The sequence below is a fragment of the Amblyomma mixtum genome, chromosome 2 (assembly GCF_055824585.1).
Source record: "Amblyomma mixtum isolate Tamu chromosome 2, ASM5582458v1, whole genome shotgun sequence".
In the NCBI taxonomy this organism is placed as follows: domain Eukaryota; kingdom Metazoa; phylum Arthropoda; class Arachnida; order Ixodida; family Ixodidae; genus Amblyomma; species Amblyomma mixtum.
This window is the reverse complement of record NC_143013.1, coordinates 197315991-197337355: the sequence shown is the minus strand read 5'-3', so window position 1 is coordinate 197337355 and position 21365 is coordinate 197315991. Positions and strand designations below refer to the sequence as shown.

At 48.0% G+C, this 21365-nt stretch overlaps 1 protein-coding gene and 12 non-coding genes across 13 annotated transcripts; all 13 read left to right on the top strand.

Moving 5' to 3' along the window:
- Nucleotide 1: 1 nt before the first annotated feature.
- LOC149362076 (uncharacterized) lies at nucleotides 2–19876 on the top strand. Its single transcript, XM_089568220.1, has 2 exons — nucleotides 2–949; nucleotides 19832–19876. The coding sequence occupies exons 1-2, from the start codon at nucleotides 2–4 to the stop codon at nucleotides 19874–19876; spliced, it is 993 nt and encodes a 330-aa protein (XP_089424346.1).
- Nucleotides 4939–5011, top strand: TRNAK-CUU (transfer RNA lysine (anticodon CUU)). The gene has a single exon. It is a non-coding gene; the product is annotated as a tRNA-Lys (tRNA).
- On the top strand, nucleotides 5087–5159 carry TRNAK-CUU (transfer RNA lysine (anticodon CUU)). The gene has a single exon. It is a non-coding gene; the product is annotated as a tRNA-Lys (tRNA).
- Nucleotides 5233–5305, top strand: TRNAK-CUU (transfer RNA lysine (anticodon CUU)). Its single transcript has one exon. It is a non-coding gene; the product is annotated as a tRNA-Lys (tRNA).
- On the top strand, nucleotides 5378–5450 carry TRNAK-CUU (transfer RNA lysine (anticodon CUU)). Its single transcript has one exon. It is a non-coding gene; the product is annotated as a tRNA-Lys (tRNA).
- On the top strand, nucleotides 5524–5596 carry TRNAK-CUU (transfer RNA lysine (anticodon CUU)). The gene has a single exon. It is a non-coding gene; the product is annotated as a tRNA-Lys (tRNA).
- On the top strand, nucleotides 5670–5742 carry TRNAK-CUU (transfer RNA lysine (anticodon CUU)). Its single transcript has one exon. It is a non-coding gene; the product is annotated as a tRNA-Lys (tRNA).
- Nucleotides 5816–5888, top strand: TRNAK-CUU (transfer RNA lysine (anticodon CUU)). The gene has a single exon. It is a non-coding gene; the product is annotated as a tRNA-Lys (tRNA).
- On the top strand, nucleotides 5962–6034 carry TRNAK-CUU (transfer RNA lysine (anticodon CUU)). Its single transcript has one exon. It is a non-coding gene; the product is annotated as a tRNA-Lys (tRNA).
- TRNAK-CUU (transfer RNA lysine (anticodon CUU)) lies at nucleotides 6108–6180 on the top strand. The gene has a single exon. It is a non-coding gene; the product is annotated as a tRNA-Lys (tRNA).
- TRNAK-CUU (transfer RNA lysine (anticodon CUU)) lies at nucleotides 6254–6326 on the top strand. The gene has a single exon. It is a non-coding gene; the product is annotated as a tRNA-Lys (tRNA).
- TRNAK-CUU (transfer RNA lysine (anticodon CUU)) lies at nucleotides 6400–6472 on the top strand. The gene has a single exon. It is a non-coding gene; the product is annotated as a tRNA-Lys (tRNA).
- TRNAK-CUU (transfer RNA lysine (anticodon CUU)) lies at nucleotides 6546–6618 on the top strand. The gene has a single exon. It is a non-coding gene; the product is annotated as a tRNA-Lys (tRNA).
- Nucleotides 19877–21365: the final 1489 nt, after the last annotated feature.

Genomic DNA, 21365 nt, shown 5'->3' with positions numbered 1-21365 from the left:
GATGGGAAGCTCGGAGCGCGCTTCGTTATCGGTCATGTCTGGCCGAGGTTTCGGTGAGCGACGCCCACCAGTGGGCTATCGCTTAGTTTTGCCTACGCTGCCTTCGGGAGACGCAATGAAGACAGCGGTTTTCCTTCACTGCGATATTGCCGGGCGGCCTTATCGCATACAGGATTTTCGTGAGCCTTTGGAAACTGCCGGTGTTCTACCTTTCGTGGCTGGCATTGGGGCCTTTCAAATGTCGCATGTGTGGATGTTGAAGCTCAAAACTGCGGAAGCGAAGGAACGACTGCTGAAAGAAGGAGCACTTGAAGTGAAAAAACGCTATTGTGCGGTCATAGACCCCAACAAACGTGAGTTGGCCTTCAGGGTGCACTGGGTGCCCTTCTACGTGTCGAATGAATCTGTGCAGAAGGCTTTTGAAGAATTTGGAGAGGTTACAGACGTCAACCGCGAGCAGTGGAACAGTCCCGGTTTTGAAGACGTCGAATCGACCACCCGTCTGGTGCGTATGGTTCTGAAGGAGGGGCTCTCTATCGATGATTTGCCCCACATGCTCAAGTTCTACGGAGGACAAGTGTTGGTGGTGGTGCCTGGACGGCCACCAATATGCCTACGGTGCAAAAGGACGGGGCATATTCGACGCGACTGCCGCACGCCAAGATGCAGTTTGTGTCACGCCTTCGGACACGAACGGGAAGGGTGCGTTCGCACGTATGCGCGTGTGGCCACGGGTACTGCTCCGCCGCAAGACGACGGCAGCGAGCTGCTCATGGACCAGGAGGAACTGGAGAACGCTGGAGCACCGCCCCCTCCAGGACTCAGCGACGGCCCTGTTTCCCAGCAGCCGGAGCTTCCCGCTGGCGACGAGAAGTCACAAGGTGACCCCGCTGCAGAAACGACTGGCAAGAAGGCGGATGCTGCTGCGGCGCCAGAAGAGCCAACGAGGGCGAGCACTTCAGGCGACCACGACTCTGAGGCACCGATGGATGCGACAGTCGCTTCCATTAAGCGACCTCGTGACTACGAAAAGGCACCGGCTACGGAACGAGAACTTCGTCGGCTAGAAAGGCATTGGAGAGGGGAGGGAGCCAAGAAAGGCAAGTTAGCCTTGTCGCGGTCCTCGTCGCTAACTCGCGACGAGAGGCCGAAGCAGTGAGCCTTAGTCACTGTTGTTTGTTTGCTGTGTGCACGCTATGGCTTATTTGAAGAAACCGCTAAAAGTTGGCACTCTGAACGTACGAGGGCTTGCCTCGAAGCGTAAGCAAGTGCAGTTGAACCGACTGTTCGGGGAGTTAGATCTAGATATCGCGGCTATTCAAGAAACAAAAGTTGATGATGAGCAGCAAACAGATAACATGGTGCTTGGTTTTCGTTCGCATTTCAATGTTTGTGTAAGCCATGCGGCTGGTTTGTCGGCGGGATGCTGTCTTTTCCTGAGGAAAAACATAGGCATAGTGGAGGAACAAATAATAACTTGTGCAAGGGGGCGGTTTATCGTGTGTGACTTCACATATGAAACATTCGCGTTGAGGGTTGTTGTCCTGTATGCTCCCACGATACAAAAGGAACGGCGCGGTTTTTTTGAACAGTTAGCCTCGTTCCTTGATTGCAGTCGAGTGCTCATAGTATTGGGAGACTTCAATTGCGTTTTGGACCCTAAAGATCGTTCAAATGTAAAGGACGTAAAAGACCCGAGTGTTGATTTCTTGAAGAGTGTCCTCAACGAGTGCAGCTTGGAGGATGTAATAGGCCTGGCGAAGAGTCAGAATCACGTGCATTTTACGCATTTTCAAGGTAGTAGCCACGCACGACTGGACAGAATATATGTGTCGCCGGAGTTTTCACCTTCCTGTGAGCAGTATGAAGTGAAGCAAGTGTCATTTAGTGACCACTGCCTAGTTACGGTAACTTTGGGAGGAAGGAAGCAGCGTAAAGCAAAAATGAACTGGGATATGTGGAAACTAAACTCAAGGCTTATAGAAGACGACATATTTTTAAGAAAAGTTAAGGAAAGCATGGATATGTTTAATAATAGTAAAACAGGACGTATTGAATCTTGGGAATGCTTTAAGCAGGAGTTGAAAATGCATGCCATTGAGCGTTCAACCATAAGAAAATATGAGGAAAAAAAAGAAGAAAAGCATTTGCGTGAGCTTTTGGCGAATTTAGGGCACGAAGAGGAAAAAACGCCGGGCATGTTCATGCATGATATAAAAGGCGTCAAAGTTAGGCTAGAAGCTTTAGATGCTCAGAAGTACAGAGGAGCAGCGATAAGAGCACGCACGGAAAAATGGCTTACTGGTGAAATGCCTACAAAACGCGCGCTCACAGATGAAAAGCGATACGCGCGGTCAAACGAGATATCAGTTATCGAATACAAAGGACGAATCCTCAGTGAACAAAGTGAAATTTCGAGTGCATTCGTGGAACAGTACCGTGAGCTGTTTTCACGCAAAGCACCAAGTGAAGAAGGGTTTCGGGAAAACTTTTTGCCACTTATGCCAATATTAGGAAATGAGATAACTGAAGAACTAGAGAGCGAAATAAGTATTAAGGAAATAGAGACAGCAATTGAGGAATTGAATGCCGGAAAGTCGCCGGGACCTGACGGTTTGACTGCTGCCTTTTATAAGAGCTTTAAATATGACATTGCTGCTATGCTACATAAGCTTTTCAAAGAGTGTTCTGAGGTCGGTAGGCTGCCACCTTCGTTTAGCAATGCTCATACGGTCTTAATTCCTAAGACAGACGACCCTGCCAAGCTGGTAAAAGTAACAAGCTATAGACCGATCACGTTAACAAACGTTGATTATAAAATCCTGATGAAAGTGTTAGCTAAGCGATTGCAATACGTCATAAAGGATATTGTAGGGCCTCACCAAACGTGTGGCATAAAAACAAGAAGCATATTTAAAAATATTCATGTAGCACGCAGCGTGCTCGAGTGCTGCGATGCTTTAAATAAGAAAGTGGCTATGGTTCAAATTGACTTTGAAAAAGCATTTGATCGGGTGTCTCATGAAATACTCTATTGTTTGTTGGAACATATTGGTATTGGTTCGGTTGTTCTCAATGGGGTAAAAATGGCTTATGCATGTTGCTCGACACGACTTATGGTAAACAAAATATTATCTGAAAGAATTGATGTGAGGGCTTCTGTTCGACAAGGATGTCCACTGTCCCCTCTACTTTTTGCAATTCATTTGGAGCCTTTTTGTAGGATGATAACTGCGAGCGAGCACATCTGAGGTTTTAGGTTGGGAGCGTGTGAGGTGCGAATACTGGCATATGCAGATGATGTTGCCCTCTTTTGTGAAGATCGCAAAAGTATTGTAGAAGCGTTACAAGTAACCGAAAGGTTTTGCAGGCAAACTGGTAGCGCTGTTAATCTCGATAAATGTCTCGGAGTCTGGCATGGGCAATGGGACTTGGAACCAGAATTGTTCTGCGGGGTCCGATGGGCTACAACTCCCGGAGTTTATTTGGGAGTCCCGCTGGACAGATATGGGGAAAATACCAATTACTGGAATGAAAAAGCGGAAGAAATGCGGGACCGGACCAAGGGATGGATGGGCCGTAATCTTTCTATTTTCGCGCGCGCAACTGTATGTAACACCTTTCTTGTGGCAAGGATCATGTATTTACTTCAAGTATTATATTGTGCACGAACCAATATCCAAAGGTTTCATCGGGTTTTTGCGGTCTTCATTTGGGCGTCCAATTGGGAACGAATTCGCAGAGATAATCTCTTCCGGAGAGTAAAGGTCGGGGGACTGTCTCTAATGCATCTCTATGTACGGCAGGTTGTTTTAAGGTTTTGTTTCCTGCGTGACCAAAATGACCACTTCCTGCGAACATTCATACAAACCATGTTATCCAGTGCACTTCCAGAATTCATTGTCTCTTCGTGCAAGGCTCGGCGGTACACAGTGTCTCGCTTCCTGCGAGAGGTTGTCTGGTCATTCAGGTTTTTGCAAGTGCGGTTCTCCCTAGAGTATTTAGCGAATGTAACGCCGAAGCGCTTATACAAGGATCTTATTGAACAGTTGTTTCCAGCGCCACTGTACAGAACCTTATACTGTGAATGCCCTGGGAAAGACGTTCTCAGGCGAGTTAAAAAGATGACTGTTCCACCTGGCGTCAAAACATTCTTTTTTAAATTACACACAGGAACGCTACCAGTAAAAACATGGCTAGAGGAAAAGGGCCTTTTTGTTCCTTGGGGCTCGAACTGTCTCCTGTGTAGAAAACCGGAGACGGTAGAACACGTGTTCCTCGATTGTTGGGATGCGGTGTTCTACTGGGATGTTTTGCAAAGAACCCTAAAAAAGGACTTGCCATTGACACCGCGCGGAATTCGGTACTTGACCACTGAAAGTGATGTTGCACAGTATTGCTGCATTGACGGGTTGGACGGCATAGTGGTGGCTCGAAGCTGACGACCGCTGCGGAGGTCCAGGGCAGGGTCCCGGTGTGATACCCAGCACCTCCACCAAATATTACGGGGGGTTAGCCCAGCGGCAGACGGTACAGGCCACAGTCAGAAGGCACACCGAGCTAAATCACTCCAGCACAAACTGCCACGTCCTCGTCGTCGTTCACTGCCGAACGTCCCAAAACAACGTCGTCTTCTCCTAGCAACTATGCACCGTAACAGTATGACCAGATTATGTTATTGGGCCTTCACAGCATTTGGAGGAGTAGAATGGCTGTAAGACATTGTGACTTGGATGCACGATCGGTATGTGGTTATTTTGTGGAACATGTGTATAAGTTAAGAGAAGTCTTGAAGCAACAAGATTGCGCGGATGATGTATTGAGTCTGATGGACCAACTTGTGTTAATGAAAGTCCATTAGACACGGTTGTCTGCCAAGGGGCACGACAACTACGATATTTTATTGATGTATTCATTCATGCAATAAAGAAAAAAAAAGCCCGGCTAGCTCAGTCGGTAGAGCATGAGACTCTTAATCTCAGGGTCGTGGGTTCGAGCCCCACGTTGGGCGTGCAGGTCTTTTTTTTTTGCTTCGGAGCAAGGAGCTGGGCGTATAAATGGAACTCTTATTGCGACCGTCTTCGTCGCCCGGCTAGCTCAGTCGGTAGAGCATGAGACTCTTAATCTCAGGGTCGTGGGTTCGAGCCCCACGTTGGGCGTGCTGGTCTTTTTTTTGCTTCGGAGCAAGGAGCTGGGCGTATAAATGGGACTCTTATTGCGGCTGTCTTCGTCGCCCAGCTAGCTCAGTCGGTAAAGCATGAGACTCTTAATCTCAGGGTCGTGGGTTCGAGCCCCACGTTGGGCGTGCAGGTCTTTTTTTGCTTCGGAGCAAGGAGCTGGGCGTATAAATGGGACTCTTATTGCGGCCGTCTTCGTCGCCCGGCTAGCTCAGTCGGTAGAGCATGAGACTCTTAATCTCAGGGTCGTGGGTTCGAGCCCCACGTTGGGCGTGCTGGTCTTTTTTTTGCTTCGGAGCAAGGAGCTGGGCGTATAAATGGGACTCTTATTGCGTCCGTCTTCGTCGCCCGGCTAGCTCAGTCGGTAGAGCATGAGACTCTTAATCTCAGGGTCGTGGGTTCGAGCCCCACGTTGGGCGTGCTGGTCTTTTTTTTGCTTCGGAGCAAGGAGCTGGGCGTATAAATGGGACTCTTATTGCGGCCGTCTTCGTCGCCCGGCTAGCTCAGTCGGTAGAGCATGAGACTCTTAATCTCAGGGTCGTGGGTTCGAGCCCCACGTTGGGCGTGCTGGTCTTTTTTTTGCTTCGGAGCAAGGAGCTGGGCGTATAAATGGGACTCTTATTGCGTCCGTCTTCGTCGCCCGGCTAGCTCAGTCGGTAGAGCATGAGACTCTTAATCTCAGGGTCGTGGGTTCGAGCCCCACGTTGGGCGTGCTGGTCTTTTTTTTGCTTCGGAGCAAGGAGCTGGGCGTATAAATGGGACTCTTATTGCGTCCGTCTTCGTCGCCCGGCTAGCTCAGTCGGTAGAGCATGAGACTCTTAATCTCAGGGTCGTGGGTTCGAGCCCCACGTTGGGCGTGCTGGTCTTTTTTTTGCTTCGGAGCAAGGAGCTGGGCGTATAAATGGGACTCTTATTGCGTCCGTCTTCGTCGCCCGGCTAGCTCAGTCGGTAGAGCATGAGACTCTTAATCTCAGGGTCGTGGGTTCGAGCCCCACGTTGGGCGTGCAGGTCTTTTTTTTGCTTCGGAGCAAGGAGCTGGGCGTATAAATGGGACTCTTATTGCGGCCGTCTTCGTCGCCCGGCTAGCTCAGTCGGTAGAGCATGAGACTCTTAATCTCAGGGTCGTGGGTTCGAGCCCCACGTTGGGCGTGCTGGTCTTTTTTTTGCTTCGGAGCAAGGAGCTGGGCGTATAAATGGGACTCTTATTGCGTCCGTCTTCGTCGCCCGGCTAGCTCAGTCGGTAGAGCATGAGACTCTTAATCTCAGGGTCGTGGGTTCGAGCCCCACGTTGGGCGTGCAGGTCTTTTTTTTGCTTCGGAGCAAGGAGCTGGGCGTATAAATGGGACTCTTATTGCGGCTGTCTTCGTCGCCCGGCTAGCTCAGTCGGTAGAGCATGAGACTCTTAATCTCAGGGTCGTGGGTTCGAGCCCCACGTTGGGCGTGCAGGTCTTTTTATTTCTTCTTTCGCGCAAGAATCTAACCACATAAATGGTATTCTTATTTCGGCCGTCTGCTTCACCCGGCTAGTTCAGAGGCCTTTGTGCAAGGAGGCGCCAATGTCAGCTGAATCGACTATGCTGGCAGCGCGCTTGATATAGTAGCTATCCAGGAGACGAAAATAGAAAGTGAGGAAGCTACTGATTGTATGGTGTCCCACTTTTGTCCAGTCTTCAGTGTTTGTGCTTGTCATTCAGTTGGCACCCCGGGCTGGTGGGTTTTTCTTATGCGAAACAATCTGGGCATTATTGTAGAGCCTGCTTTCTCTTGTTGCGGTGGACGTCTTATTGTCGTTGAGTTAACTTTTTCTAATGTATGTTGGCGAATTATCTGTATGTATGCACCAAACGTAGAATCCGAACGCCAAGAGTTTTTCAATCGCCTTGAATATTACTTTGTTTGCGACAGAACCCTGCTGGTGTTGGGAGATTTCAACTGTGTTGATGTAGCGGCGGACCGTATGAAGCGCCTGCCGGTGCGCGAGAGAAGTGCTCAATTATTGAATAGTATTGTGCATGACCACTGTTTAGAATACATTGGCGAAATGTTTACTTACCGTAATAGCTCCCAATATACACATTTCCAGCGTGACAGCCTTCAGCCTTGCTAGGTTGGATAGGCTGTATGTATCTGCGGAACTCGTGCATCTTTGCATGAACTATAATGTTAAACCTGTTGCATTCAGCGACCACTGCCTCGTAATCGCAGCCTCTGGTGCGAAAAAAGGACATACGCCTTTTAACTGGCACTTGTGTAAATTTAATATCAAGCTGTTGGAAGATTAAGGTTTGAAACTACAAACGTACTGCACAGCTTACTAGAGACACAGCCTGACAGCTTGACTGTTCAGTGGAAAATTTTCAAAGTATAGGTGAAACGAAAAGCAATAGAAAACAGATGTCTTAATAGGCATGAACAGAAAGGAAAGGAAACTGAACTGAATGAGCAGTTAAAATTCCTGATCTCCATGGAAAGTTCTGAGCCCGGCCATTTTTTGAAAGAATTGAGAGAAGTAAAAAGCCAGCTTGAACAAATAGACACAGACAGGTACAAAGCAGCCGTCATTTGCTCTAGGTCTGAGAAATTGTGGACCGGTGAAAGGCCGACTAAACGGGCTTTGTCCGACGAAAAGCGTTACATTCGCCTGAAGGAAATCGCGCAGATAAGGCACAGGGTTGAAGTTTCTAGCGATACCAAAGTTGTCAAGAAGGTTATAATGGACCACTTTAACGGCCTTCTCGGACATAAGCGCGACATGGATGAAGCATTTCTGGTTCAGTTTTTGCCCCTATTGCTAAGGCTTGAGGATGAAGTGAAAGTGCGCCTTGAGATGCCCATTAGTGTGGGAGAAATTGAATCCGCAATAGATGAATTGCAAAGCGGAAAAGCACATGACCCAGATGGACTAAGAGCCGATTTCTGCAACGAATTCAAGCACATGATAGCTCCTGATCCCCAAAAGAGATGGCCCGAAGAAACGCTTGTTGGTGGGCTCTTATCGGCCGATAAGCCTCACCAACGTAGATTACAAGATATATATGAAAGTTTTAGCAAAGAGATTACAGGGCGTAAACAAAACATTGGTTGGACCGCACCAGACTTGTGGCATCAAAGGACGCAGTATCGCGACAAACATACACGTTGCACGTAGCATACTGGAATGCTGTGACGCCCTTGGGGAGCGCATTGCAATGATTCAGCTGGATCTTGCGAAGGCCTTCGATCGGGTCTCACATAACGTTCGTTTCTGCATTCTTGATCATTTGAACGTAGGGCGCGTAGTTTGGTTTTTGGTTTTTATGGGGTTTAACGTCCCAAAGTGACTCAGGCTATGAGAGACGCCGTAGTGAAGGGCTCTGGAAATTTCGACCACCTGGGGTTCTTTAACGTGCACTGACATCGCACAGTACACGGGCCTCTAGAATTTCTCCTCGAAAGAAATTCCGCCGCCGCGTCCGGGATCGAACCCGCGTCCTTTGGGTCAGCAGCCGAGCACCATAACCACTGAGCCACCGCGGCGGCGTAGGGCGCGTAGTAGCGGATGGCGTGAGAATGGCTTATGCGAACTGCACCGCACGAATAATCGTAAATAGCGAGTTGACACAGTCTGAAAGCATTCTTCTGTTAGACAGGGACGCCGTCTGTCGCCCCTACTGCTCACGACTTACATAGAGTCACTCTGCTTAGCCATAATTAACAGTAATCGTGTTTCCGGCTTTCAACTGCACTCATCCCACGTTAAAGTCGTCGCCTACGCACATGATATTACCATTTTTTGCAAAAAACAAGGACAGTGTTACTGAAGTTACCAACCGAGTCGAAAAGTACTGTCCAAAATTGGCTGAGGCTTAGCTTGGTTAAGCCCGGTAATTGCGAAAGCAATTTCCCCTGGCTGCGCCTAGCTTGGCTGGTGGTGTGTCTTGGTGGTGCTCTTAGTAAGGGTTATGTTATCAAAGTTAGTTAATGACGCTTAGGCTTCGCCTTTAGGAGTGGAACGCGACAGCGTGTTGTAGCGCTGCCAGGCAGTCCACGGAACGCCACCACCCGTTCGGCGCGATGCCTTGCCCTTTGAACGCGTCGGTTTTCGAGAAAAGGAAATTACGCAGTAATTCTCTGTCACCTCGGTGGACGCCCGAACCGCACCGTACAGGAAGGGAGGAACGCCACCACCCGTTCAGCGCGATGCCTTGCCCTTAGAAAGCAAGGCTATAGTCCTTGCTGCGCCTGGTTTGGCTGGTCACGCAGAGCGAGCGCCTCCCCCACGGCAGCGGCGCGTGGAGGATTCGCTGGGACGATCGCCACGAGCCGATTTGGGGCCCCGCTTTTCCACAGCTGGTATGACGTCACACATAGGTCATGCTAACGGTGGGCGGCATCGTCGCGAAGCAATGTTAAGCCGCTGGTGGTCGGCACAGCTACTGCTTACTAGCGACTTGAGTTGAGCCTAATCTCTTCGGCGTAACTAAAGCCCCTCAATGAAACAAAAGTAGCGAAGAGCTTTGCACTTTCCGACACTCCTTCCGTATTTGTGTTGCTGCAGCTGGATTCCTGGGCTCACGAACTCGATACTAAAGGGGCGGTACTCGCTGTTTGAGCCTACGCTGCTCATGCTGCTCGCGGTGCAGGTTTAGCTTTCATGTTGAACGCATCGCTAGACGTATTTGTTTTGTTACAGTTGCACTCCTTCGCTCACGAACTCGACACCAAAGGTGTGGTACTTGCTGTTGAAGCTCCTGCTGCTCATGCTGCTTGCGATTAAGGTCTAGCTTTCATGTTGCACGCATTGCTAAACGTATTTTTCAAGCAGGGTTCTAAACCTAAATCGGGCGTTACTGTGCCTAGGCACATTAACGCACCTGTCGCTTGAATACTCGATACCTGCGTGGGTAATACTTGAGAATGCAAGCAAGGACCTCTGTAAAACATGGTTTCAGACATCTTGGGTTTAGGCCGTCGTCGCTGCCGCGAATTTCTGCGAAAATCACGCTGCGTGGAGTTATGTAACGTGGATAAGTGGTGTCAAATGAATCACTAACGCAGGGTCGTGCGCAATGATCCAGACCATTTCCAAAGTTCGACATTGTAAAGGCTCCTCATGGCCTTTAATGCGGAGTGATGACGTGTTAACACTTGTGTATTATTTTTTCAGTTATGAAAGGTCACGCTCTATATTTTTTTTTCGTGCCTTGTATCTCCCACGCCACAATCTCAATGGGGCCGAATCTGAGGCAGAAAATGCAACAAAAATCATGCGGGCGCGTGGTCCACTGCGCGCCAAAGCGTGAGCGACGAGAAAGCCACTCGTCGAGCGATGGTAGCCACTCCAGTGTCGCGAACTCACTCGCGCGCGCCACTTCCAACGTGTGCTCCGCAGTCAAAGCGATCGAAGAACAAAACGTTTCTATAAAGCTGTGCAACGTTGGTCTGGGCAGTTATTACAGTAACTGATTTTTCAATCTCTCATTTCATGATGTCATTTTAACCGAAGCCAAGGCAGAAAACGCAACACAAAGTTCATTCGGGCGCGCGGTCTGCCGGGCGCCAAACGGCGACGGTTGGGAGCCTCTGCTAGCTTCTCCCGGCCTAGGTGCCGCCACCGTCGGCGCCCGGGAGAAGCCAAGAGAAGGAGCGCTGGCATAGGAGGAGGAGAGAGGAGATGTCGCTACTTTTAGTTTATTTAGGGGCTTTAGGCGTAACGCCACAATTGCGCTCCTAGCGGAGAGCGCAGGAGTTAGGCGCCGGTGAAGGCACCGCCGCTTCTTCCGACGGCGCGAGATGGTCGCCCAGCTCTTCGGCGTGACGTCACAACACCTGTTGCGCTCCTAGCGGAGAGCGCAGGAGTTAGGCGCCGGTGAAGGCACCGCCGCTTCCTCCGACGGCCCGAGATGGTCGCCCAGCTCTTCGGCGTGACGTCACAACACCTGTTGCGCTCCTAGCGGAGAGCGCAGGAGTTAGGCGCCGGTGAAGGCACCACCGCTTCCTCCGACGGCGCGAGATGGTCGCCCAGCTCTTCGGCGTTACGTCACGCATGACGTCACACGGGGTTCATCTAAAGGTCATTCATGGCACCGCCGCGTCACGGCAAAGGCTTGAAAGTAGGGGTGTGCGAATATCAAAATTTTCGAATACGAATCGAATACGAATACTTGGTTCCGAATATCGAATCGAATATCGAATAATCAAGGACAGACGCATTTAACCACAACAAAACATTTATTTGAGCTCCCAAGAACATCACAGTTCAACTATCAGTGATGAAATGAGCACAAAAGGTGTGTGTGGCTGCACAAAAAGTATCAAAGTCTCGAACATTGTTTTTAGAAGAGTGGAAATATCAGAGAAGATGGCTAGTACACAGCATTGATCAAGGCTAGCTTGCCATAAGGACAAAAGCGCGTTACTGGGATGAACATGAAAGGTTGTCGTGAAGGAAAACCGGCTGCTCCACATGGTCAGGCAGAAGTAGTTCCCTTCTAGCTGAAACGACTTCTCCAGCCACAGAAAATGTCCTCTCAATTGACACTGAACTGGCTCGAATTGCGAGGTATTTCGTGCACAGCTCTGACTATACCAGCTTCGCAGGTGTAGTCACAAAAAAGCTCACCAGTACAGTCAGCTACTGCATGGCCCAACGTTATGCATTGCTTTGGGCTCCGCCATGTTGTTATGTCTCTGTCGATAGGACTTGCGGGCCGAAATGAACGCCGGTGCTCGCAATAGAATATTCGGCTAGGTACGAATATTCGCGTCGTGTCGAATATTCGAAACAACGCGAATACTTGAACTTCGAATCGAATACGAATACTAAAAATATAATATTCGAATTATATGCGAAAATTTCGAATATTCGCACACCCCTACTTGAAAGTGCAAGTAGTATTGCTTTCGCAATAACAAACTGGCTGCCTGATAAACTGGGACAAGAGCTGTGGGTTTTGCCACGGTAATTGGAATGATGCGCCGGAACACTTCTGTCCGTTGCAGTGGCCAAAACTGCCAACGCGGTATCTTGGCGTGCCTCTCGAATATTATCGTGACCCCAATGACCGCTGGAACGATGAACCGTAAAGGGCGAAGGAGAAGGCCGACTGGTGGCAAGGGAGGCAGTTATCGATGTTTTCGCGCGCCTCTGTCTGTAACATTTTCCTTGTGTCAAAGATATGGTACCTAATGAATGTGTTGAGTGCATCCTGAGCCAATATTCAAAAAATTCACCACGTCTTTGCTGTTTTTGTCTGAGCGTCGACATGGGAGCGTACCAGTCGCACCAATTTGTTTATTCCTGTCAAAGGTGGTGGCCTTGGTCTTGTTCATTTGTTTTTACGCCAGGTTGTATCGCGATTCATGCTCCTCCGTGACCAGTCGGACAGCTTTTTGCGGACTGTTATTCAGCTGCGATTACAGAAGCTACTTCCCGAAACTGTGGCGTCTTCGAGTGAGAATGTGCGTCCATGGGTCCGTCGTGGGGTACATGAGAGAGGTTGTACTCTTGTTCAGGCTTCTCCAAGTGCAATCTTCTTTTGACTACTTGCGTAAAGTTTCAAAGAAAAAGTTGTATAAGGTCTTGGCGGATATAATGATGCCAATTACTCTTTACCTAAGCCTACACCGTGGGAGTCCGGGGCAGGATGTTTTAACTCTTTCGCTACCGCGCCATAGGCGATCGTTCGCATATGATCGATTCAAATCGCCCGCGCAAAAAAGCTAATTTTGGAGCGTTGTGGACGTGCTCTGCCATCTAGTTAGCGAGCTCAACAACTGCTCTTTCGATTGCAGCCTTGGTTTCAGTGTTTTGACATGAGGGGGGGCCGTGAAAAATAAAACTTTGAACGGCCACAGCACCGTCAGCCGGAGAAAATGGCGTCCGCGTCGCCGCGCGCTCCTCGGAAACGAAAGCTGACACCGAGCACGTCGGCCGGTTTCGGTTTCGTTTTTTGCGACGAAAGCAGCGGTTATTAGTCGGGCAACAATGTACAAACGTTGGATTTCGGTTTCTGCAGCGAGACTTTGCCTCGGGAGCGTGGAACGTCAGCGCGTACTTGCATGTAAGTTCTGTTTTCGTTCGCTGTGTGTTTTCTGCGGTGCATACGGTTTGTAATTGATGACAGTGGTTTATTTTTGTGCTTCAGGGTCTTGACAACGTATGGCGAAGACAGTTTGCCAAATGCTCAAGGTCGCGTCGCGTTTTTCAACCAAGACGACAGCTCGGTGTCCATATTGGCACATCGCTGCGGAGCGGCGCTCGGAGATTCGCTCGACTTCTCGACTTTTTTTTTGATGCTCTTCACAGCGGAAATGATGAAGATCGTGTGCGGAAACACTAATAAGTATGCATGGATGAAGATTTTCAGCAAATTCGGCGTGACGGCTCATGGGAAGACGTGAATCTGTTGGAGATTCTGATGTTCATTGGAATCATCATATACATTGGAATTGTTGACCTGCCACGACTGTATCTCTACTGAAATACCAGAATAATCTATTCTGGCCCTCTGCCATCAAAAATCATTTCTCAAAATTGGTTTTTCGCTTTTTTTGTTTTTGTTTTTTTGCACGTAACGGACCCGGATGATTCAGTGGCGGCAGCTTCTATTGGCAACACTTGAAAAGTGTCCTGGCTTTTGAACCACATCGATAAAACTCATTTCATCGATCCTGATGATTTAGAGCTTGCCTAAAACGCCAAATTTTATCAGCTGGTTTTCAGGGAGTAGCTCATTCAAGAAATCTTCGGGTATGATGAGGGAAAAGAAGTCCACGCCCCCAATCCTCCCATAGAATCCATTCAACACCAACCGAAAAGAATGAAAAAAAGAAGAAACTACAAGCTCGACTATCAGAGGACAAGGGAGGAACAAAAATAAAACCTTATGTGAAGCGCTTGTCAGTCTACCTCTGCTTCACATCTTCACCTCTGATTGCTCTTCACAGTGGCACCACAGTCATGACCCCTGACTTGACAAGCCATGGAAAGTGCAGTAAATTTTTCTCATACCTGAAACTGTGAATAATGACAGCTATAAACATGTGCAACAGTTTGTATATTCCAGTTTTCCTCTAATCAAGTTCGGGCTTAGTGCAGCCGGTAATTTTTGTTTTTGCGATATACTTTTTTCGTGTTTTTAGCAAATTTCACAAATAAATGTTCATTTACTTTTGCACACAAAACTCTGGTGTTTGTTTCATTCAGAAGTATAACTAATAAGCTACAATTTCATGCATTGCAATATGTGCTGGGTGTATTAGTTCTTGAGAAAAAAAATTTTCTTTCAGTACGCTCCAAATCGTGCATTTTTCCGTGGTAGCGAAAGAGTTAAAGGGACACTGAGGAGAGCACTATTAATATTGGTTTTATATTAAAATCCGATAGTTCGGCATGTCATGGCTTTGTTGCCACTTGGCCGGCAGCGAAAGATGCATTTATTTCTAAGAAATTTGGATTCGAAGTTGAAAAAGTTTTTCCCGCCGCTCTGATTCAAACTTGGGATTCGTCTTGGGACGACAGAGGACTAAGAGACGTGAAACATGACGTGCACATGACGTAACGCAGACTCCGTGATTTCTGGCTGCCAGCAGTGCGGCCTAGCAGCAGCCGAAAAGAAAGCTACCGCCGGCCGCACGTTGAAGGCATCTCTCGGCTATTGCGGCCGTCGCTACAGTCGCTTCGATTACGTTTGCACTGGCGTTTTGCCAGCGTTACGATGGATCTCGTTCTCGAAGTCGTCAACGAAGTTCTCGCAAATAGACACCTTCAGCAGACCGTGTACCTTGTTAACGCTAGCGGAATACCGGGAGCCCGCCTACCGCCGGAAAACAGGCGCTGATTTGTCCCGATGCTTCAGGAGCGCGCGTAGCAGCCGGGCATGTGGCGCCATCTGGCGACGTCAAGGAGATTTGCGCATGCATTGGCTGCGCCTCAGTGATGCATGGTTTCTGGGTTCCTGGTGTTGCTAGAACCATTCGTTCTAGCAACACTGTTTTGTTCTATGATCTCATCACGCTTGTACTTGCGAGTTTGGCCTGTGGCGGCGATACCTGTATTTTGGTTCTTGCTCTTTTCTACGTTACAAGAGCTTTGTTGTCAGCATGAGTGGCGTTTTTGTAATCAGGAGCTGGTATTCTGTCGATACAAGCCAACTTCAATTTCTCCTCAGTGTCCCTTTAAAACGAGTTAAAGGAATGCCAGTGCTACAAAAACGTTTTTCTACAAATTACATTCAAATACGCTCCCTGTTAAAACATGGCTGAACGAAAAGGGGATTTTCGTCCCCTGTGCAACTAACTGTATCATATGCAAGACGTCCGAGGCAATAGAGCACGTATTCCTAGAGTGTTGGGACCCCAACTTTCACTGGGACGTCCTCCAAAGAACTATCAAGAAGGATCTACCCCTGTACCCCTACGGTATTAGACTTTTGGCAATTCAAAATGAAACAGGAGTGGCCTTACGACTTACTCATGCTGCTAAGCCTCCGCAACTTGCGGAAAACCGGATTGCAGATGCGGCATGCAGATCTAAACGTGCGTTCTGTGCGAGAAAACTGCCAGGTCGTACCAGGTCAAATACGAGTTCTCTTCCTGACCTGATATTTATATCAGACCCTGTTAGTCAATTGGGCTTTCCGACAGATGTCTTTCCCGGAATATCAGACCATGAAGCGGTGCTCTTTAAAAGCGAATTGATTCGACCAGTAATTGTTCATCAGGCAGGAAAAGCGTTTCGCGACTTTAACAATGCTCAGGATGAAAGCGTTCTAGACCAGCTTGAACTGACGTATGAATCCTTTGCTAAAAAATACACTGATGGGCGTACAAGTGTGAACGACTTGTGGTTAGAATTCAAAAGTACGGTTCATCAATGTATCAACAAGTACGTGCCGCTTAAACATAAGAAGCTGAAAATGGCGTGTCCCTGGATAACACGCGAGATCATACAGTTAAAACGTCGCGTGAAGCGCTTATCAAGGTCAAGCAATAAAGTTGGTGGTGCTTTGCCGGCTCTTCGGGCTGAACTGCGTTCAAAAATGAAATCTTCACGGTACCACTTTTTTAATGTCAAGATGCACAATTTTCTAAAAACTGACCCCCAAAAGTTCTGGAGGCATCTGTCACAGAATAAAGACCCGGTTAACAAACTTCTCCTTAACAACACTGTTGTTACCGACTCCCTCTGCTTAGCGACTGCCTTCAATGAGCACTTTTCTTCTGTATTCCTGAGTAACAGCAACTCAGTCTCCGAATCTCGAACTAGCCATTTCAATCTGCCAGACCTAATTATTAACGAGCAGGGTATTGTTTCGGCTCTATTGCAGTTGAACACAAAAAATCCTCTGGACCAGACGATATTCCTAACGCTTTTCTGTACAGATATGCTGAGTGGTGCGCTAAATACCTTTTCATTATTTTTACTGAAAGTCTCAGGACAGGAGAAATTCCAAACGATTGGAAAACAGCAAAGGTGATACCCATTCACAAATCAGGAGACAAGCTTTGCGTGAAGAATTACAGGCCAATTTCTTTGTTATGTACGTCCAGTAAGGTATTAGAACATTTTATTTTCAAGCACATAAGTGCCGCCGCGGTGGCTCAGCGGCTATGGTGCTCGGCTGCTGACCCAAAAGACGCGGGTTCGATCCCGGCCGCGGCGGCTAGAATTTCTTTGGAGGAGAAATTCTAGAGGCCCGTGTACTGTGCGATGTCAGTGCACGTTAAAGAACCCCAGGTGGTCGAAATTTCCGGAGCCCTCCACTACGGCGTCTCTCATAGCCTTAGTCGCTTTGGGACGTTAAACCCCATAAACCTAAACCTCAAGCACATAAGTTCATTCCTAGAGGGAAGCGGTTTTTTTATTGAAAGCCAGCACGGGTTTCGGCAAGGCTTGTCGACAGTGACGCAGCTTATTCATATCACAAATGAAATTATGATGTCACTAGACAATAATGGACAGGTAGATTTAATTTTCATTGACTTTGAAAAAGCGTTTGACCGGGTATCGCATGGCAATCTTTTGTTAAAAATAAGGTGGTGGTTAAATAATCGGCAAGTAGTACAATGGTTAGATTCCTACCTTATACACAGCGGCATCAGTTTGTTCAGATATCTGAATCTCACTCCACAAAAGCGCCGGTACTTTCAGGAGATCCCCAGGGCTCAGTCCTTGGGCCGCTTCTCTTCCTAATTTATTTGAACGACCTGTCCTTCAACTCACGCATACGCTGTCGGTTCTTCGCCGACGACTGTGTTATATACCATAGTATCACATCAGTCGAAGACCAGACACTCCTAACCGACTACTTAACAGCAGTTTCCAGCTGGTGTTGTACTTGGCAAATGGGTATAAACAGTTCAAAATGCGGAAAAATGACAGTAACACGAAAGAAACAACCGCTCCAATGCACATACAAAATCAATGGCCTTCCGATCAACTCAGTGACTCAGGTGAAATATCTTGAGGTAACCATGACATCCAACCTGAACTGGAGCGTACACATCCAGTCCATTGTCTCAGCAGCGTCCAAAAAACTTCGATTATTAAAGCACCGTCTAAAGCATTGCACGAGCAAAACTAAACTGACAGCATACACATCACTTATGCGTCCAGTGCTCGAATACGCCGATGCTGTATGCGATCCGCACACAAAAACGGATATAAAAAATCTTGAAGGCGTCCAGAGGAAAGCACTCCGGTTTATTTATCATGCTTATGGCCGGCAGGTCTCGGTATCTGATTTGCTCAACAGATCTGGGCTTCCCACGCTTGAATCCCGTCGCAAGCAGCGCCGACTAAAAATGTTGTTCAATATCATACATAATAAAACAAAACTGAATTTTCAGAGTTACATGCAAAACAACACAACACGCCCCAACCGTAACAAACACGAAAGGACTATCTTGATGCCACGATGCCGAACAAAAGAATATTCTTGTTCCTTCTTTCCACGCACCTTTTCCGAATGGAACCGACTGCCAAGCGATATCACCAACCTGGTATCTTCAGAATCTTTCTTGTCTGCTGTTTCGGCTCATGTATCGCAGTAGCGTGTCTAGTACACAGTGTATTTTGGTTTCCTTGTTTTTATTCTGTTCACTTAGTCTGTTTGACGTCGGATGATTTGCCTGTACTTTTTTTTTGCTTCCCGTTGGTCTTATGGAATTTTGTCCTCGTACTGTAATCGCCCTTTGTTGCTGTTACTTTGTTGTTACCACTTCGTAATTTTTTTTTCTTTGTGCACTCCTGCCTTCACCGCCAAAGGGCAGTCGGTAGTATTTATGAAATAAATAAATAAATAAATTGCAAGTGTCGTGTGCCTGAGAGAAGTACACCGGGCACGAGCTGAACAGCCTGAATGGCTCTCTGTACTAGCTGACTTGGCTGCATTGAAACGATTTTTAATCCCCCCTTCATCAGCCGAATTGGGCTGAGGTGCTTTATCATTTTTGTAATTTTGGTTATCTTTGTAAAAATTCCAAATAAAGAAAAAAACCCGGCTAGCTCAGTCGGTAGAACATGAGACTTAGTCTTAGGGTCGTGGGTTCGAGCCCAATGATAGGCGTGCAGGTCTTTTTTTCTTCTTCTTCTTCTGCGCAAGGAACTTGGCATATAAATGCTGTTCTTATTCCGGATTTGCATGTCGCCCGGCTAGCTCAGTCGGTAGAGCTTGAGACTCTCAATCACAGTGTAGTGAGTTGAAGCCCCACGTCGGGCGTGCGACTTTTTTTTCTTCTTCCACGCAAGGAACTTGGCATATAAATGCTGTTCTTATTCCGGATTTGCATGTCGCCCGGCTAGCTCAGTCGGTAGAGCTTGAGACTCTCAATCACAGTGTAGTGAGTTGAAGCCCCACGTCGGGCGTGCGACTTTTTTTTCTTCTTCCACGCAAGAAACTGGGCATATTGATTGTCTTCCTTTTTCAGCAATTAACGAAAAAAAAACTCCGCATGTCGACGGAAGTGCATAACCAGGCCTGGTGTGCGGCCTGATCTCGGTGAATAGAAGCAACAACGCACTCAATCATCAAAGGAGGATTTGGCCACCCTGCTGTAGTACTTGGCCACAACCTCATATGAACAAACTAATTAACTCTCGGTCCTCAGTCCCCAGCGGCTGCGGACTGACCAAGGCGGCGGTCAGGCCTGTGACGCAGCGGAGGGTGCTAAGAATCAGTGGCTCCGGACAGGCCGCCATTGGAAACTGAACCTGGCAACGTTTAACGCAAGAACCTATCCAGTGAGGCTAGCCTAGCAGTGCTGTTAGAGGAACTAGTGGGTATTAAATGGAATGTTGTAGAGCGAACAGACGAGACCTAGGTGCGGGATTCCTCATCAGTAAGGATATGTATGACAACACAGAGATGGCAACTGTCGAAATTAAGCTTAAGAAGTACAAGCTGAAGGTGATGCAGGCCTACGCACACCTACATCTAGCCATGATGACCGGATCGTTGAAAGCTTCTATGAAGATCTGGAATCGGCAATAATCACAGTACACTGTACTCATGCGCGACTTCAATGCGAAGGTATAGGCAAGAAGCAGGCAGGAGACCATGCAGTAGGCTACTATGGCGTAAGCTCCAGGAATATCGGAGGGGGGGGGGGGGGGGGAGTTATCAGTAGAGTTCGCAGAGAAACAATTCACGTCTCTTGAATGCCTTTTTCAGGAAATGCGAGAACAGGAAGTGGACATAGAAAAGCCCCAATGGTGAGGCTAAAAATTAAAGCGACCTCATACTATGCGCCCACCCTAGTATCGTGCAGGCCGTGCTGGTCTTTTTTTTTTCTTCTTCCGCACAAAGAACTGGGCATGTAGATGGTATTCTTATTCCAGCCTTCTGCGTCGCCCGGCTAGCTCAGTCGGTAGAGCATGAGACTCATTCTTAAGGTTGCGGGTTTCAGCCCCACGTTAGGCTTGGTGGTCTCTCAGTGCGACATCGTTTGTAGTGGCTATTCTCCACATTTAGCCGTTGTGTGTTTGTGTTTGCCTTAAGCGTGCTTTGTGGCAGGCTCAGGCTCACCTGCTCACTGGGTTGTGGGCAACCTGTCAGGTTGCCCAGAACCCATATATGCAACCAATATATATATATATATATATATATATATATATATTGGTAAAGTGCGCACCGTGGCAGGTGGCACTTAAATTAATCATTGGCCGCGAAAGGTTGTTCGGGAAGAGCAACCTGTGTCTCAAAAACCCCGCCGCTGGGAGGATCTGCCATCGCAGTGCAGTGGCGCATCGCTGAATCGCTGCACCAGGAGTGGTACGAGGACTCCCAAGGATCTATGAACGTAAAATATAGAATGAGCAATTCCGCATATTGATCCTTCATCGCTATTCGAGCAACTTCCATTCGTAAACAATGCATCCGAACACCGGAAGAGAAGCGAAAACCGAAGTGCCAGCGCACCTAATTCGCATTTGGTTGGTTGGTTGGTTTATGGGGTTTAACGTCCCAAAGCGACTCAGGCTATGAGAGACGCCGTAGTGGAGGGCTCCGGAAATTTCGACCACCTGGGGTTCTTTAACGTGCACTGACATCGCACAGTACACGGGCCTCTGGAATTTCTCCTCCAAAGAAATTCAACCGCCGCGGCCGGAATCGAACCCGCGACTTTCGGGTCAGCAGCCGAGCATCATAACCACTGAGCCACCGCGGCGGCTATTTCGCATTTGGCCTAACTACTCAAGTCGATCATCAGTTTCTTTTTTTTTTTACCTCCCGTTCTTCTCGCTATAGTCTACTACCCGCCTCATGCGTCAACTGAGTTTATTTTATGGGGGTTTAACGTCCCAAAACGACTCAGGCTATGAGGGACGTCGTAGTGAAGGACTCCGGAAAATGCGTTGAGCTGCCCGACACTTAAATGCGGCAGTAGACAGGCCTCTGTATGTTTAAACTTGAATAAAATCATTACTACCTTTGCATACCACCCATTTTGTTGTGTGCTTGTGCGAGGGATGAGGTCTTTCCGTTTGTTAAAGGGCAACTCCGGCGATTTTTCAGCCATTTTGAGTTAATGGCTGTTTTGTGTTCCTAAAAACCTCCTGTAATGTGTGCGGTACAGGGGTTTCAAAAGCAACCCTAAAATAATTTTTAAACAGCAAAAAACGCAAAACTCGAAACCAAAACCGGGGAGGTGCCTGTAGTAACGAAGTGATCCGTTCGGCGTTTTAATCACTCGCCACCACACACA